The following is a 19563-nucleotide window of genomic DNA, read 5'->3' as shown; positions in this document are numbered from 1 at the left end:
ACAGAAGTCCATGGGAGACGTGAAAAAATCTTCCTTAGTTATTAATTTTCTCGAAATCTAACGGCACAAATTAGATTTGATACAATGTCTTAAGTAGTTGAACATGTTATTACTCCAACCTCGTGAAAGTGACAAACTGACATGTTTTCATTTTGATCAAAAACAACTTGAAATCGAAAGTGCCTTTGATTTGACGACATGCACATGCACAGGTCGGCGAGATACGACCGCCATGGCTCGAAGGGATCTAGCTTTTGTCAAATTAATGTCGAACCTAACCCTTTTCCTAACCTTAAACTATTCTCCTAACTCAAGATGTTAATTCTCCTTAACTGCTATGAAGCATCAAATCTGACGTTAGTTTGACAAAAACTGGATCCCTTCTAGCCATGACCCCGTTAGACCTGATGACGTATTTCTATGCATGAGTTCAGCTAGCCAATGTCACCATGACACCACCTACAAGTGTGATTGGGGATTTCTATTGTAGAAGCAGTTTAAGTCTATCTTCATACTGTACTGTGTTTGCTACTTTGACATTACTTTTGGTGCTTTCAAGACATCTGGTGACACGTTCAGAACAACTTGGAACTGGGCCGACTTCAGTGCGTTCTAAACAACTGGGAACCCGGGAAAAAACGATTTGAAAGGTAATCCAACTCGTAATTCCAACTCGGGAACTCTGGCATCTTTCTACTCTTTCTAGAGCTCCGACTTTCTGACCTGAAGATCTCTGACTTCATGATTTGACCTCATATTTTTTTTTAGAATTCCCAGTAGTTTTGAACACGGCATGGGAACTTTAAAAAAAAATCATGACGTCGGTCCGAGTTTCCGACTTGGAATTCCGAGTTGGATGACTGTTCAAAATGATTTTTCCCAGTTGGAGCTAGTTTTTCACAGTTGTCTGTCACGCGCACATAGGGCCAAATCTAACGTTGACACAAAATAACAAATAGCCTGGTACCCCATGTAACTAGTGGGTGTAGATTAACTTCTGGTTAGTTAACAGTATATTTTCTGATACCTACAAAATTACAATTACATTTCCTAAAAGCAATGTCAGAAGTGGGATTTGAACCCATGCCTCCAGGGGAGACTACAACCTGAACGCAGCGCCTTAGACCACTCGGACATCCTGATGTTCATGTATCAGAAGATTATAACATATATGAACACAGTTTTCGGACTAGCAATTGTCTAATAAGACAGTTGAAAAGATAGTTAGTGATAATAGTACGGCGAATAACAACTGAATAAATAATGAAACAAGGAAGTTTATCTGCGAGCAAGCAAGCAAATGAGCAGCTAGCTATCATGCATAATTCCTAGCAGCTAGCTAATGTTAGCACAAGGTTTCAAACTCTAGGCAGAGGTTTCTGTCTCCTGATGTGACCTCCTGGCATCACTGCAGCACGCACTCAGCCTGTGTTGATGGAGATGTCTCCAGGTGCCACTACTGCATACTTGGGGGAAGGAAGGAGCAAGAACAAGACCTCCTGAGGACCATAGACAACCTTAAATATCTTATTCATAGTCTAGGTACATGTTGACAGAGGTGTCTGACTCGCTGTCCTTACTTCAGTGTTACTGTTGTAGTGAAAGAGGGGATTCATGACTCACCTGGGGTGTAATTTCGGGGAGTCACTCGATCTGGGTTGTCCCTGCCCTGTGTGTCTACACAACCAGCCTACAGGCAGCAATGCTTCCTAATGTAGGATGGGCTATGCTCCAAAAATACTCCCGCTCTGTCAGGAGAAGAGTATTTATGTCTCAGCGTTTGCACAAGCATGAGAGAAAAATAAGATGAAGGATGCATTGTTCCAGTGACGGTCTGAGGAGAGTTAAATCAAATAAAATCAAATGTATTTATATAGCCCTTCGTACATCAGCTGATATCTCAAAGTGCTGTACAGAAACCCAGCATAAAACCCCAAATAGCAAGCAATGCAGGTGTTGAAGCAAGTTGGCTAGGGAAAACTCCCTAGAAAGGACAAAACCTAGGCAGAAACCAAGAGATGAACCAGGCTATGAGAGGTGGCCAGTCCTCTTCTGGCTGTGCCGGGTGGAGATTATAACAGAACATGGCCAAGATGTTAAAACGTTCATGAATGACCAGCATGGTCAAATAATAATAATCACAGTAGTTGTCGAGGGTGCAGCAAGTCAGCACCTCAGGAGTAAATGTCGAGTGGCTTTTCATAGTCGATCATTAAAAGTATCTCTACCACTCCTGCTGTCTCTAGAGAATTGAAAACAGCAGGTCTGGGACAGGTAGCACGTCCGGGGAACAGGTCAGGATTCCATAGCCGCAGGCAGAACAGTTGAAACTGGAGCAGCCGCACGGCCAGGTGGACTGGGGACAGCAAGGAGTCATCATGCCAGGTAGTCCTGAGGCATGGTCCTAGGGCTCTGGTCCTCCGAGAGAGAGAAAGAGAGAATTAGAGAGAGCATACTTAAATTCACACAGGACACCGGATAAGACAGGAGAAGTACTCCAGATATAACAAACTGACCCTAGCACCCCGACACACTACTGCAGCATAAATACTGGAGGCTGAGACAGGAGGGGTCAGGAGACACTGTGGCCCCATCCAATGATACCCCCGGACAGGGCCAAACAGGAAGGATATAACCCCACCCACTTTGCCAAAGCACAGCCCCCACACCACTAGAGGGATATCTTCAACCACCAACTTACCATCCTGAGACAAGTCCCGAGTATAGCCCACAAAGATCTCCGCCACGGCACAACCCAAGGGTGGTGCCAACCCAGAAAGGAAGATCACATCAGTGACTCAACCCACTCAAGTGACGCACCCCTCCTAGGGACGGCATAAAAGAGCACCAGTAAGCCAGTGACTCAGCCCCTGTAATAGGGTTAGAGGCAGAGAATCCCAGAGGAAAGAGGGGAACCGGCCAGGCAGAGACAGCAAGGGCGGTTCGTTGCTCCAGAGCCTTTCCATTCACCTTCACACTCCTGGGCCAGACTACACTCAATCATATGACCCACTGAAGAGATGAGTCTTCAGTAAAGACTTAAAGGTTGAGACAGAGTCTGCGTCTCTCACATGGGTAGGTAGACCATTCCACAAAAATGGAGCTCTATAGGAGAAAGCCCTGCCTCCAACTGTTTGCTTAGAAATTCTAGGGACAATTAAGAGTCCTGCATCTTGTGACCGTAGCGTACGTGTAGGTATGTATGGCAGGACCAAATCAGAGAGATAGGTAGGAGCAAGCCCATGTAATGCTTTGTAGGTTAGCAGTAAAACCTTGAAATCAGCCCTTGCCTTGTCAGGAAGCCAGTGTAGAGAGGCTAGCACTGGAGTAATATGATCAAAGTTTTTGGTTCTAATCAGGATTCTAGCAGCCTTATTTAGCACTAACTGAAGTTTATTTAGTGCTTTATCCGGGTAGCCGGAAAGTAGAGCATTGCAGTAGTCTAACCTAGAAGTAACAAAAGCATGGATGAATTTTTCTGCATCATTTTTGGACAGAAAGATTCTGATTTTTGCAATGTTACGTAGATGGAAAAAAGCTGTCCTTGAAACAGTCTTGATATGTTCGTCAAAAGAGAGATCAGGGTCCAGAGTAACGCCGAGGTCCTTTACAGTTTTATTTGAGACGACTGTACAACCATTAAGATTAATTGTCAGATTCAACAGAAGATGTCTTTGTTTCTTGGGACCTAGAACAAGCATCTCTGTTTTGTCCGAGTTTGAAAGTACAAAGTTTGCAGCCATCCACTTCCTTATGTCTGAAACACAGGCGAGGGCAATTTTGGGGCTTCACCATGTTTAATTGAAATGTACAGCTGTGTGTCATCCGCATAGCAGTGAAAGTTAACATTATGTTTTCAAATGACATCCCCAAGAGGTCAAATATATAGTCAAAACAATAGTGGTCCTAAAACGGAACCTTGAGGAACACCAAAATGTACAGTTGATTTGTCAGAGGACAAACCATTCACAGAGACAAACTGATATCTTTCCGACAGATAAAATCTAAACCAGGCCAGAACTTGTCCATGTAGACCAATTTGGGTTTCCAATCTCTCCAAAAGAATGTGGTGATCGATGGTATCAAAAGCAGCACTATGGTCTAGGAGCACGAGGACAGATGCAGAGCCTCGGTCTGATGCCATTAAAAGGTCATTTACCACCTTCACAAGTGCAGAGTTAATAGCTCCCCCTGGTGTGAACACTTGGACCAGTGATTATTTTATTAAAACTTATCCACTCACTGACTGTATATCACTATACACCAGACTTGACCTTTACAGCCTGCCATGTTGTTTTCATATCCTCTCTGACCTCCCAAAAAGGGAGTCACATAGTAGTGGTGTGTGACTAGTCATACTGGTCAACTGTCATCGTCACCTAGGTGCTATGTGGAAGAAGTTCTGTGAGCGGTGGACACCCAATTTTCCCGAAATCTTACCGTCACAGCATTCCTCAGTCTCTCTTTTGGGTGGGGCAGAATGATCACCGGGTTGTTTGCCCCCTGTGTCAGCAGGACAGAGGGGCTTGTGTGTGTCAGCAAAAGCAAACACCACCCAAGCGATGTAACAGCACAGTGAGAATCTGCTACCATCAGAGTGATTAGAGATGTTATTGTTAGAGATGTTATTGTTCCCTCCACTTTCCACTCACGCAATTCCATAGGCCTCATTTCCTATTTACAGTCACTGAGAATTAACCAAATATGTCACACTCTGTAGCAAGGAGGAGCAAGAAATGCAAGAAATGTCCCTCATATTGTTTCTCTTGTAGTGTGTCTTCTTACTCCAATATTGGAATATGACTTCCTGACACACGGTCTGGCTGGCAAACACACGTACCTCTTGCACACTCACCATTCAATTACTCCTAAATTGTAACTTCACACAGCCTAATAAGTACAACTGATAGTGAGCATGTACACACTCAAAAAGTACTCTATTATATGTTATTACTATATTGTATATTAGTAGTAGAATGGTGGACTTGAATCCTATGACTTGGACTTAAGTTGAGTCTCACAAATGTAATAACGACTTGAACTTGGAGCGTTGACCCTCATGACATGACATTGAACGACAGATGATACATGAGATGACATTTCAACAGCATGCGTTCCAGTATAAACATTTCCCTTCTTGCTTTTACTATTATTCTTTAACATTGGGACATAGAGACATCATATGGATAGGTAAAAAGATCACCGTTATGATATTTCAACACAATGTATTTTAGTAGAAGTACCCTTCCCACTTTTCTCATAATTTCAGTATAAATACACTTTCAGCTTTTTAATTAACTAAGCAAGTTAGTTAAGAACAAATATTTTTTTACAATGACAGCCTACCCCAGCCAAACCATAACCTGGACAACACTGGGGCAATTGTGCCTCACCCTATGGGACTCCCAATCACAACCAGTTGTGATACAGCCTGGAACTGAGTGCCTCTAGCACTGAGATGCAGTGCTTTAGACCGCTGAGCCACTCAGGAGCCCCAGATTTCACTGTATTGGATGTGTAATCGATGTCCTATAGTTGATGTTAAATGTTTGTTTAAATGGATGTTGAACTTTTTTAAATTTAAAACCAGCTTGGGTTTAATTGTTTTGCTTTACCATGTGCCAGGAAAAATAGCTCCAGTCAATGTCCTGGACTGCATTTCAGCTGAACAAAATGTTATTTTCCTTCTCAAGTATATCATGCTGTAAACTTATTCAACTTGTATATTTTGTAATTGGTGACTTTCAGGCTTTATACATGAAGAATAAAAGTGGCCATGTATGCAAAGCATTTACTGGAAAACTGTTGGATTAGTAAAAGTGTGCCCTATGCCCTGAACCCTTTATCTGCTTAACAGAGGACACTTAGATCACCGTGGGAGAAAAAGGTTCCCGCACACGGCTGACACAAACTATAGTAAATATTTGGGCTCTCATGCTTTTTTCAGTAGAAGTAAAATATTGAAGTAGGCAGAGCTTGTGCTTCCCAATTCAAGCTTGTACACACACGCACGCACGCATGTGCACGCATCCAATCACGCACATATCCTCAAACACACACACGCACGCACGCATGCACGCATGGGCACGCATCCAATCACGCACGTACACACACACACACACACGCACGCACGCATGCACGCATGGGCACGCATCCAATCACGCACGTACACACACACACAAACACGCACGCACGCATGGGCACGCATCCAATCACACACGTACACGTACACACACACACACACGCACGCATGCACGCATGGGCACGCATCCAATCACGCACGTACACACACACACACACGCACGCACAGATTGTGGGTACACCTCTGTACTGGATCTCCACAGAGTGTGATGTCAGAGGTCAGGGAGAACAGTGAACAGGAGGTGTGTATGAGTGAACATGTGTGTTTGAGCACTAGGACAGGGCCGTTCCTCTCCAGTATAAATACTGGGTCCTAGTGGAGAAGGGTAGAAAAGTGATGCATACACCTTCAGGACTGTGTGAAAAGACGAAAGAGGAGTCAAACTTATCATAAAAGGAGGTTACACGGCAGAGAAGAGAAGATTCACAGAGGAGTTATTTACCACAAAGAGTGGAGAATGACTGACCAAAACGGTAAGGGATTTACCGTTATTTCACATATTTTTTAAACCATTGGTAGTGCCCTCCGAAGTAGAGGAGACAAATATTACAAGCAATTTCTATGTCTGTGAAAAATGTGCTGCCGGATGAATTCACAGCCGTGTGTTAAGGTCACTCATTCTAATTTAAGCAATGCATACCAGGAGAGCATGAGACCAACAGGGTCACATGCGCTAATCATACAAATATGAGGATGGAGCAGAGGTGTTATCTGACAAAGTTTATTCTCAAATGTGTACATTTTTAAATTTAAACAGAATATACAGTAGATCTGTGTTCTCCTTGTCAAAAATGAAAGTTGGTCTGTTCCTGTCTGTGTCTCTGTGTGTGATCATAGTATATGGCACACAAGTGTGTCTAACCTCAGGAATGGCTGAAGGATGACTTCAGTTTGATGGCTTAGATTGGTCTCTTTTGTGCCAATCTGACCTGGGCAAACCAGGTCTATACTTACTTATTACTTGATGGTTTATAAAGAACATCTGCAAAAAGCATCAAACTTTGTTATTCACCTCTGTTCTTTAAAAAAATCTTTATCCCGCGCTACTGTTACAATATAGGATTAACATACATTTCTGGCAATCATTGTCATAACCCTTTAATATCAAAACAGCAATATTAATGTTTTCACACAGTGCCACATGCTTGAGTGGAGTTGTCTACCGACGGTAGCTGCTATAAATATGAAGTCGGGTCCTTGATTTTATGACTCACACTGATAGTCAGGCTCAAATAGATGACTTGTCTGACCTTTCTGTGGTTTGACCTGTACAACATGGGACAATTGTGATTGATATGACTAAACTAGAGATCTCTCTATAAATATGAATATCTACAAGAGTAATAGTACAGGTGTGGTCTGGTTACCCCCTAAAACATCCTCTTGAACTCATTATTTGTAACTATACAGTAGAATATTTTTTTTTAGAAGTGACTGAACCCTATGCTTTTTATTTATTTGTGTTCCAGGTGTATTTATGGGGATGGACCTGCTTTGCCAGGTGAACAGCCATGCCCATCGTACAGAGGAGATGGCCGTGGAAAGGCTGCTGGTTCGTCGGGGGCAGCCCTTCTCCCTTGCCTTGCAGTGCCACACAACCCTGCCCCCTAAACACAAACTAGCCATAATCTTGCATCTAGGTAAGTAACTCAAGGACAAGGACCATAAGCTTAAGTCAGCAATAGAGTGGATACTACTGCACAGTGGGAGGAGGAGTTAGTTATGATTGACAAATACAAAAAATAAAATGGTCTGGTAAAACAGCTTTGACTGCCAGTATATGTGTGGTTTTGTTTGTGTGTTTAGGTAAGGAGGGTGAGGTGGTGGTGAAGGTGTTGGATGCCCGTGCTGGCAGGGACAAGTGGTGGTTCCGCCAGCAGGGGGCTCAGAGTGAGGTGCTGCTGACGATCCACAGCCCAGCAGACGCCCCTGTGGGACTCTACAGTGTGACAGTGCTGCTCCTCTCCCCTGACGGACACATCCTGGAGAAGACAACACCAGAGACGTTCTACCTGCTCTTCAACCCCTGGTGCAAAGGTGAGCTCACACATGCATGTCCTGCGTGCATATGCACACACACACTAGTTGAATCAGTGAAGAAGTATTGAAAGTGCTCAGTGTTGCGGCACTGCACCCTGTCCTGTTTTATTTGCTCTTTTGGTAAGGTGGAGGGCTCAGGGAGGTGCCACTCTCAGAAGGTCAGAGTCAGGGAAGATACTGTCTTCAGTTGTGTATTTGAGTCTGTCCCTGTGATTACTTTGAAATACATTTGAGCCGAACATGAAATTATAACAACATATAGAAAAATATGAAATTAGTGGAACACATTGCTTATATGAAAGTTGTCAGTTGTGTGATATCACTACAACAAGAATGCCTCACTCTTCTCTGAGTCTTTATTTTTCTCCCTCCCAGCTGACTCTGTGTACCTCCCTGACGAGGAGCTGCTAGAGGAGTACATCCTGAATGAAAATGGCCTCCTTTACCAGGGTTCCTGGGACCAGATTTCCTCACTACCCTGGAACTTTGGACAGGTAGCAAAGAAACAGCACTTCTGAAGGACAGACAGCCAACACAGCTGAGATAGAATAGAGAGCCCAAACCTGTTGATCCCATTATCAACCCATCGATCCAATGAGAACCAGATCTCAGTGATGTGCAGCCTGAATCACAGTTCTAGCTGAGGCATTCCAAACAGAAAGATTAACAACGGGGCATGTGGGTGGGTGTTGGCAGCCAGTGGTTTCTGTCAAGTCTGTAGGCTTGATGGTGGCCTGTGTGAATTGTCACAGCTTGGTGTCGTTTGGAGACACCATGCACCAGCTGGCAGAGGAAATGTCTCTGGTCGATGTAAGACATTTTTACACTGGATGTGTGAAAATGCCAACCACTCAAACGTGGGTTTTTCTCATCTGAGAGAGACAGAGACATAGTCACATAGACATTGAGAAAGAGACAGACAAACAACCTGCATGGCTTATTGTCTCCATCCAGTGAGGTGAAAGTACATAGAGTCACAGTCACAATCAACAATTCTATGTATGTATTTTTAACACTGGTTTGAGATGTGTATCTACGTCATCATGAGCTCACTTAATGCATTCTCATAATATTTTTACGTATAATCCCTCGTCATTTTTCATAGTTTGAACAAGATGTGGTGGACATCTGTTTTGAAATCCTGGACAATTCACCTGCTGCACTGACAAACCCAGAGATGGACACAGCCAACCGAGCAGACCCAGTGTACGTGAGCAGGACAATTACTGCCATGGTAAGGGTCACCCTATAACTTCATTATTTCTACACATTGGGAACAGTTATAATCTCACAGTAATTAACCTGCCTGCTCTACACCTGTGCAGGTGAATGCTAATGATGACCTTGGCGTGGTGTCGGGCCGTTGGGACGGGAAGTACGATGACGGGGTGCCGCCCACACGTTGGACTGGCAGTGTGCCCATCCTCAGGCGCTGGAGTGAGGCCGGGGCACAGAGGGTGCGCTACGGACAGTGCTGGGTGTTCTCAGGCGTAGCCTGTACAGGTGAGAGACACATATGTGGACAATTACAAATACCTAGGTATTTGGTTAGATTGTAAACTCTCCTTCCAGACTCACATTAAGTACCTCCAATCCAAAATTAAATCTAGAATCGTCTTCCTATTTTTGCAATAAAGGATCCTTCACTCATGCTGGCAAACATACCCTCGTAAAACTGACTATCCTACCGATCCTTGACTTCGGCGATGTCATTTATAAAATAGCCTCCAACACTCTACTCAGCAAATTGGATGCAGTCTATCACAGTGCCATCGGTTTTGTCACCACATCCCCATATACTACCCATCACTGCGACCTGTATGCTGGATGCGACCTCGTTGGCTGGCTCTCGTTGGCTGGCCCTCGCTTCATATTCGTTGCCAAACCCACTGGCTCCAGGTCATCTATAAGTCTTTGCTAGGTAATGCCCCGCCTTATCTCAGCTCACTGGTCACCACAGCAGCACCCACCCGTAGCACGCGCTCCAGCGGTATATTTCACTGGTCACCCCCAAAGCCTATTCCCCCTTTGGCCGCCTTTCCTTCTAGTTCTCTGCTGCCAATGACTGGAACGAATTGCAAAAATCACTGAAGCTTGAGACTCTATTCTCCCTCACTAACTTTAGGCATTAGCTGTCAGAGCAGCTCACAGATCACTGCACCTGTACATAGCCCATCTGTAAATAGCCCATCTGTAAATAGTCCATCCAACTACCTCATCCCCATATTATTTATTATTATTATTTTGCTCCTTTGCACCCCAGTATCTCTACTTCCACATTCATCTTCTGCACATCTATCACTCCAGTGTTTAATTGCTAAATTGTAATTACTTCACCGCTATGACCTATTTATTACCTTACCTCCCTAATCTTACCTCATTTGCACACACTGTATATAGATTGTTTTCCTATTGTGTTATTGACTGTACGTTTGTTTATTCCATGTGTAACTATGTGTTGTTGTTTGTGTCTCACTGCTTTGCTTTATCTTGGCCAAGTCGCAGTTGTAAATGAGAACTTGTTCTCAACTGGCCTACCTGGTTAAATAAAGGTGAAATAAAAATTAAATAAAAACATAGGAGACAACACACTGACACAAGATGGCTCTCTCGTTTTGGCTCTCTCTCAGCTAATTTCCTAACACTCTCTGGTTCTATATTCGCACTATCAAATATTTCATTCAGCTACAGTATATTAAGCTATAAACAGACTATATGCTGTTTGCTGATTGGTTCCTTTCTCTCACCCATCACACAGTTCTTCGCTGTCTGGGCATACCCACTCGCCCAGTTACAAACTACTCTTCTGCCCATGACACTGATGGCAACCTGAATGTGGACTATCTGTATGATGAGCAGCTGGAGAGTGTGTCTGAAGGCAGGAAGGACATGATCTGGTAAGGCTCACAACCTACACTTCTATAGTTTTCATGTTCATGTCATGAACTTCGTTGAGGAAAAGATTATGATTATTAGAAAGCAAATTACGGACTCTTCTTTAAACCTGCGTATTCCTCCAAACCTCAGTTGTCCTGAGTCTGCACAACTCTGCCAGGACCTAGGATCAAGAGAGACGCTCAAGTGTTTTAGTACTATATCTCTTGACACAATGATGAAAATAATCATGGCCTCTAAACCTTCAAGCTGCATACTGGACCCTATTCCAACTAAACTACTGAAAGAGCTGCTTCCTGTGCTTGGCCCTCCTATGTTGAACATAATAAACGGCTCTCTATCCACTGGATGTGTACCAAACTCACTAAAAGTGGCAGTAATAAAGCCTCTCTTGAAAAAGCCAAACCTTGACCCAGAAAATATAAAAAACTATCCGCCTATATCGAATCTTCCATTCCTCTCAAAAATTTTAGAGAAGGCTGTTGCTCAGCAACTCACTGCCTTCCTGAAGACAAACAATGTATACGAAATGCTTCAGGCTGGTTTTAGACCCCATCATAGCACTGAGACGGCACTTGTGAAGGTGGTAAATGACATTTTAATGGCATCGGACCGAGGCTCTGCATCTGTCCTCGTGCTCCTAGACCTTAGTGCCGCTTTTGATACCATCGATCACCACATTCTTTTGGAGAGATTGGAAACCCAAATTGGTCTACACGGACAAGTTCTGGCCTGGTTTAGATCTTATCTGTCGGAAAGATATCAGTTTGTCTCTGTGAATGGTTTGTCCTCTGACAAATCAACTGTAAATTTCGGTGTTCCTCAAGGTTCCGTTTTAGGACCACTATTGTTCTCACTATATATTTTACCTCTTAGGGATGTTATTCGAAAACATAATGTAAACTTTCACTGCTATGCGGATGACACACAGCTGTACATTTCAATGAAACATGGTGAAGCCCCAAAATTGCCCTCGCTAGAAGCATGTGTTTCAGACATAAGGAAGTGGATGGCTGCAAACTTTCTACTATTAAACTCGGACAAAACAGAGATGCTTGTTCTAGGTCCCAAGAAACAAAGAGATATTCTGTTGAATCTGACAATTAATCTTAATGGTTGTACAGTCGTCTCAAATAAAACTGTGAAGGACCTCGGCGTTACTCTGGACCCTGATCTCTCTTTTGAAGAACATATCAAGACCATTTCAAGGACATCTATCTTTTTTCCATCTACGTAACATTGCAAAAATCAGAAACTTTCTGTCCAAAAATGATGCAGAAAAATTAATCCATGCTTTTGTCACTTCTAGGTTAGACTACTGCAATGCTCTATTTTCCGGCTACCCGGATAAAGCACTAAATAAACTTCAGTTAGTGCTAAATACGGCTGCTAGAATCCTGACTAGAACCAAAAAATTTGATCATATTACTCCAGTGCTAGCCTCTCTACACTGGCTTCCTGTCAAAGCAAGGGCTGATTTCAAGGTTTTACTGCTAACCTACAAAGCATTACATGGGCTTGCTCCTACCTATCTCTCTGATTTGGTCCTGCCGTACATACCTACACGTACGCTACGGTCACAAGACGCAGGCCTCCTAATTGTCCCTAGAATTTCTAAGCAAACAGCTGGAGGCAGGGCTTTCTCCTATAGAGCTCCATTTTTATGGAACGGTCTGCCTACCCATGTCAGAGACGCAAACTCGGTCTCAACCTTTAAGTCTTTACTGAAGACTCATCTCTTCAGTGGGTCATATGATTGAGTGTAGTCTGGCCCAGGAGTGGGAAGGTGAACGGAAAGGCTCTGGAGCAACGAACCCCCTTGCTGTCTCTGCCTGGCCGGTTCCCCTCTTTCCACTGGGATTCTCTGCCTCTAACCCTATTACAGGGGCTGGGTCACTGGCTTACTGGGGCTCTCTCATGCCGTCCCTGGAGGGGGTGCGTCACCTGAGTGGGTTGATTCACTGTTGTGGTCATTCTGTCTGGGTTGGCGCCCCCTTGGGTTGTGCCGTGGCGGAGATCTTTGTGGGCTATACTCAGCCTTGTCTCAGGATGGTAAGTTGGTGGTTGAAGATATCCCTCTAGTGGTGTGGGGGCTGTGCTTTGGCAAAGTGGGTGGGGTTATATCCTTCCTGTTTGGCCCTGTCCGGGGTGACCTCGGATGGGGCCACAGTGTCTCCTGACCCCTCCTGTCTCAGCCTCCAGTATTTATGCTGCAGTAGTTTATGTGTCGGGGGCTGGGGTCAGTTTGTTATATCTGGAGTACTTCTCCTGTCCTATTCGGTGTCCTGTGTGAATCTAAGTGTGCGTTCTCTAATTCTCTCCTTCTCTCTTTCTTTCTCTCTCTCGGAGGACCTGAGCCCTAGGACCTGAGCTCCAGGACTACCTGACATGATGACTCCTTGCTGTCCCCAGTCCACCTGGCCATGCTGCTGTTCCAGTTTCAACTGACCTGAGCCCTAGGACCATGCCCCAGGACTACCTGACATGATGACTCCTTGCTGTCCTCCACCTGGCCATGCTGCTGCTCCAGTTTCAACTTCCACCTGACTGTGCTGCTGCTCCAGTTTCAACTGTTCTGCCTTATTATTATTCGACCATGCTGGTCATTTATGAACATTTGAACATCTTGGCCATGTTCTGTTATAATCTCCACCCGGCACAGCCAGAAGAGGACTGGCCACCCCACATAGCCTGGTTCCTCTCTAGGTTTCTTCCTAGGTTTTGGCCTTTCTAGGGAGTTTTTACTAGCCACCGTGCTTCTACACCTGCATTGCTTGCTGTTTGGGGTTTTAGGCTGGGTTTCTGTACAGCACTTTGAGATATCAGCTGATGTACGAAGGGCTATATAAATAAATTTGATTTGATTTGATTTGATTTGATGTTGCTTTCATTTCTAGATATCAGCTTAGAATTATGCAGAATCAGCACTGTATGATTGTGTGTGTGGGTGTAGGAACTACCATTGCTGGGTGGAGTCCTGGATGGACAGGGAGGATCTTCCTAAAGGCTATGATGGGTGGCAGGCTCTGGATCCCACCCCACAGGAGAGGAGTGATGGTACGGTCCCACTTCATATTCATGACCAGTCTTGGTTTACTATTCCCTTTAAAAATCTATTTTTTTTTATGGTTGGGCTACTACAGGAAGTTACATTTCATACATGTTTTTCTGTAAAGTAGTTTTTCTTGCCCTCATCCCTATCTCCTCCTTCTCAGGGGTGTACTGTTGTGGGCCCTGTCCAGTGAAGGCAGTGAGGGACGGTGATGTGGGGATGAAGTATGATGCAGCCTTCGTGTTCTCGGAGGTGAACGCAGACCTGGTCACCTGGATCGTCTACCCAGATGGCCAACGCTCACAAGTTTCCCTCAACCAGAATACAGTGGGCCAAAACATCAGCACCAAGAGTGTGTACGGAGACTACAGAGAGGACATCACTAAACATTACAAATACCCCGAAGGTATTCACTTCCTTCCCTTAAACAAACATACTGTAATGTTCACACCTGCACAAATACTAGCACAGATGGGAAGAGAACCTAAAGAGTACAGTAGACTGTTACACACTACAAATACCCCCAAGGGAAGGGTGTCACTTTGGACACATACCACACGAACACACCGTTAATTTAACAGTATGACATCCTCCTTCCTTTCTACCAGGTTCAGTGAAGGAGCGTGAGGTGTATGAGAAGGCAGGACGGCGGGTAACGCAGCCGAATGGGGCACCAGGGCAGCTGGAGCTGAAGATCAAACACGCCCAGGCCATCCTGGGGACAGACTTTGATGTGATAGTGGAGGTGCACAACGTCGGTGGAGAGGACACCCCGGCCCAGCTCACTGTGACGTCCAATGCTGTCACCTACAACAGCCTCCACCGGGGGGAGTGCCATAGGAAGACTGCCAGCCTGACCGTGCCAGCCCAGAAAGGTGGGCCTCAACTGCCATCACACAATCAAACTTTTGAACTAGTGTGAGACCCTGTGTTTGATTTATTTTTTAGCGGCACTGGGTCAGTCTGACCCCTGGTGTTCTTGTATGTTTAGGAACCAAGTTAACAGTGCAAAACTATACCATGGAAAAAGTGTGAAACAATACAATAACATACTTTCTCCTCTCATCCCTATTATTCTCACAGCTCATAAGGAAGTGCTGCGGCTACGGTACGATCACTACGGGGCATGTGTGTCTGAGCATAACCTGATCAGGGTCACAGCACTACTCCAGGTCAGCGGCCAGCCCGAAGTCGTCGTACAAGAGGTCAACATCCAACTGAGCATGCCTCAGCTCCATGTCAAGGTACTATCTGGAACTGGAAATGGCTCTGGTGAAGCAATGCTTAAATTGAGTACTATTGGTCATGAGAATGGATATGTTCAAGTGCAAACAGTGGTTTATAGTATATTGATTTAAGGTTGTTTGTTACTGAAATGATCATTTCTGATGATGCCTGCATTGTCCATGTTCTTTCTCCAGGTAGTGGGAGATGCAGTTGTATCTCGGAAATTGATTGCCCACATCAGCTTTACCAATCCACTGCCTATTACCCTCAGAGGGGGCGTGTTTACTGTTGAGGGGGCAGGTCTGACAGCAGCGCGGGAGATCCAAGCACCGTAAGTATCTCTGTGTGTTGTATGTGAGAGAGGAGATCCAATCTTCATTGAATTTGTATTTGCTTTTTCAGCAATGAGAGAATGTATGTAGACCTGAAACTCTTTAAAACCCAGGGCTCTTTAAGATCTCACACCCTGTGCAGCAGCTGCAGATTTAAAGAGGGTAGCATCTCAGAGAGCTTTTGGCTGCTACTGTAAATTCCTCAGCAAAGACATAGTCTGACCGCATTGCATGAGTATAAATAACAAGATCTGCTTTTCTCTCGCTCCACCTCCCTTAAAAACACAAAGAGAGAGCCTGACATATCCTCCTCATCCCAGGCCAACGATGATTAAACCGGCCTAGCGTGGCTCTCCAGGACCACAGGCCAAATGTTACCACACATAACCTCCAAAAAGAGATGCCAGTGTAAACATATGCCCTCAGACTAAACACAGGATAATATCTCTGCTGGCCATCTGGGTGAATTTAACATTCTTTGACAAAACATCACACTTTCTGGAAGGACCTAGCCTACCTCATTTTTTGGTCATCTCATGTAGCTCAAGTGTGAAAAAAAAAATCCACATTTTCATAGCAGCACTAGGGTTGGGCAGTCATATCGTTTCTGTACCATACTGGGGTATACGGTATTACCAAAGATTTTTTATAAATAACCCAAGATAGACCAGAACTTAATCATAGTGGGCCAGACAAGCAAGGTGGGCAGAGCCAAGCATGAGCTAGTGAGATCCTATTGGTGTGTTCTAGCATTTATTTGCATATTTCCGTTAGGGAATACCGACTCTGTGAAATGGGCGTGTGAAATACTCAATTCGCCCTTGCACTCCTTCTAAACAATGCCATTTTTAAAACTTTGGCAAAGGGTAAAGTCTACAAAATGCAGTCCACTCGGTTTGTTACACATAGTTTTGGAAACAGAAAACTGTATGGAGATCAAATGTTTTATAGATGAGAAAATGTACAGAATGTCGGCAAAAATCCATCTCGCTCCATCTTCTCCCACTGCCGGCCACTGGGCTTCCTCTCATCACCATATTTGGTAATGATTGGAAACACCAACCGGATGCTTCACATTTATTCATCCGGTGAAATATCCTGCTCATTGTTCCATCCGTGGTATTACCGAATGTGCATGCACACAAGGGGCGGTATTTAAAAAAACACAAAAAAATACAAATGTAGGCAGCAGGGATCTTGATCCAGGAGGGGATTGAATGTCTCTGCTGTAAACAAGAAGCTTGACTTTGACATCTAGCCACATAGCTAGCCAGTTAGCAAACAAAATGCATAGCTGGTGCCCTGAGATGAATCATTTATTTGACACCCCTTAGATTTCTTATAGTCATACTTAATTTATTAGCAGTGGCGTATGAGTTTCCCCAAACCCAATAAACACTTTTACAAGGGAGTATTGAAAATCATACCATCTGTATTTTGAAATACCCTGGCATACGGTATAAAAGGTACAGTATATCACCCAAGCCTAAGCAGCACATAGGCACAACTGTAATTTCTGGCAGATAATCGAGTTTACAATTCCAGCAGACCTGAATGTTAAACAATTTGTGTGGTCTTTCCCAGAAATATATGACTACAAAAAAGTTTCTATTACCAGATAATGTTTCTGAATGAGCTGGTTTTTGGCTTGTTAAAATACACTGAACAAAAATATAAACGCAACATGCAACAATTTAAAGGATTTTACTGTACAGTTAGTTAATTTAAAGAAATCAGTCAAATGAAATAAATTAATTAGGCCCAATCTCTGGACTTCACATGACTAGCCAGGGGCACAGCCATTGGTGGCTTGGGAGGACAGAGGCCCTCCCACTTGGGAGCCAGGCCCACCCACTGGGAAACCAGGCCCAGCCAATCAGAATGAGTTTTTACCCACAAAAGTGCTTTATTACAGACGGAAACACTCCTCAGTTCAATCAGCTGTCCAGCTGGCTGGTCTCAGTCGATCACACAGGTGAAGGAGCCGGATGTGGAGGTCCTGGGCTGGCGTGGTTACATGTGGTCTGCGGTTGTGAGGCCGGTTGGAAGTACTGCCAAATTCTCTAAAAAGACGGAGGCAGTTTATGGTAAAGAAATTAACATTCAATTCTCTAGCAACAGCTCTGGTGGACATTCCTGCAGTCAGCATGCCAATTCCACCCTCCCTCAAAACTTGAGGCATCTGTGGCATTGTGTTGTGTGACAAAACTGCACATTTTAGTGCCTTTTATTGTCCACAGCACAAAGCGCACCTATGTAATGATCCTGATGTTTAATCATGTTTTTGATATTCCACACCTGTCAGGTAGATTATCTGGACAAAGGCCACATTTTCACTAACAGTTATATAAACAAATTAGTGCCCAAAATTTGAGAGAAATAAACTTTTTGTGCATATGGAAAAATGCTGGGATCTTTTATTTCAGCTCATGAAACATGGGACCAACACTTTCCATGTTGCGTTTATATTTTTGTTCAGTATAGCGCGACATGTTTGACATAGCCTCATTGAACACAGCAGGAGACCTCCGTTAGTATTTTAACCATTAGTGGAACAGAGCAAGACTGACTTGAAAGAACTATGTGTGCTTGTAGTGAAACGATCTCTTTTCTCCTACAGAGATGATATTGGACCAGGTCAAGAGGTCAAGGTCAAGTTGTCCTTCAAGCCCACCCGAGCAGGTCTGAGAAAACTGATGGTCGACTTTGATGCAGACAGAATAAGGGATGTTAAAGGCATTGCCACTTTGATTGTGAGAAACAAGTGAACTGTCAATTAACAACGTATATCATATCATGTATATTTCTATATAAAAAAAATTACCCTGTAAATGCAATATGAAAGTGAGTTGCAAAATCATGTGTTGTTATTTTCTATTGTTCTTGATGATCTTATGAAGGGATTTACAAGCCTTGGCAAAGAAAGGTGGGTCTCTGAATCCAAAAGTATTGCTAGAGTCCAGAGACTAAATCTATTTGTGAGACAAATGTAACCATACCCTTTGTCACGTAGAGTAGGCCAGAAGGCTGAACTGAAAAACCTAACCTCTATCAAATAAAAATATGGCAGAGCCGCAAAAGTACTTCTGTGCAAGGATGTTTATTTATTAGTGAATCCGGTGCCAGGTTTCCTCCAGACGTGACACCTGGCATTTAGGCCAAAGAGTTCAATCTTGGTTTCATCCGGCCTGAGAATCTTCTTTCTCATGGTCTAAGAGTCCTTTAGGTGCCTTTTGGCAAACTACAAGCAGGCTGTCATGACTTCCGTCTGGCCATTCTACCATAAAGGCCTGATTGGTGAAGTGCTGCAGAGATGGTTGTCCTTCTGGAACGTTCTCCCATCTCCACAGAGAAACTTTGCAGCTCTGTCAGAGTGACCATCGTCACCTCCCTGACCAAGGCCCTTCTCCCCGATTACTCAGTTTGGTTGGGCGGCCAGCTCTAGGAAGAGTCTTGGTGGTTCCAAACTTCTTCCATTTTAAGAATGGAAGAACCTTCAATGCTGCAGAAACGTTTTTTTGGTACCCTTCCCCAGGTCTGGGCCATGACACATTCCTGTCTCGGAGCTCTATGTACAATTCCTTCGATCTCATGTCTTGGTTTTTGCTCTGACATGCACTATCATCAGTGGGACTTTATATAGACCGGTGTATGACTTTCTAAATCATGTCCAATATATTACATTTACCACAGGTGGACTCCAATCAAGTTGTAGAAACATCTCAAGGATGATCAATGGAAACAGGATGCACCTGAGCTCAATTTGGAGTCTCATAGTAAAGGGTCTGAATATACTGATGTTAATAGGGTATTTCTGTTTTAGTTTTAAAAATGTGCAAAAAAAACCAAACTGTTTTCGCTTTGTCATGATGGGT

General features: G+C 44.0%; 1 protein-coding gene across 1 annotated transcript; it reads left to right on the top strand.

Moving 5' to 3' along the window:
* Positions 1-6386: 6386 nt before the first annotated feature.
* On the top strand, positions 6387-18870 carry LOC112252328 (protein-glutamine gamma-glutamyltransferase 2). The gene is made up of 13 exons (XM_024423454.2): positions 6387-6615; positions 7612-7782; positions 7949-8179; positions 8558-8676; positions 9288-9416; positions 9508-9685; positions 10941-11079; positions 14031-14134; positions 14293-14535; positions 14738-15004; positions 15213-15373; positions 15551-15687; positions 18309-18870. Exons 1-13 carry the CDS (start codon positions 6600-6602, stop codon positions 18454-18456), a joined length of 2043 nt encoding a protein of 680 aa, XP_024279222.1. The 5' UTR covers positions 6387-6599; the 3' UTR covers positions 18457-18870.
* The last annotated feature ends 693 nt before the right edge of the window (positions 18871-19563 follow it).

This window comes from Oncorhynchus tshawytscha, linkage group LG06, assembly GCF_018296145.1.
Source record: "Oncorhynchus tshawytscha isolate Ot180627B linkage group LG06, Otsh_v2.0, whole genome shotgun sequence".
NCBI lineage: Eukaryota > Metazoa > Chordata > Actinopteri > Salmoniformes > Salmonidae > Oncorhynchus > Oncorhynchus tshawytscha.
Note: the sequence above shows the minus strand (reverse complement) of the source record. Positions and strands in the feature narration are given on the sequence as shown.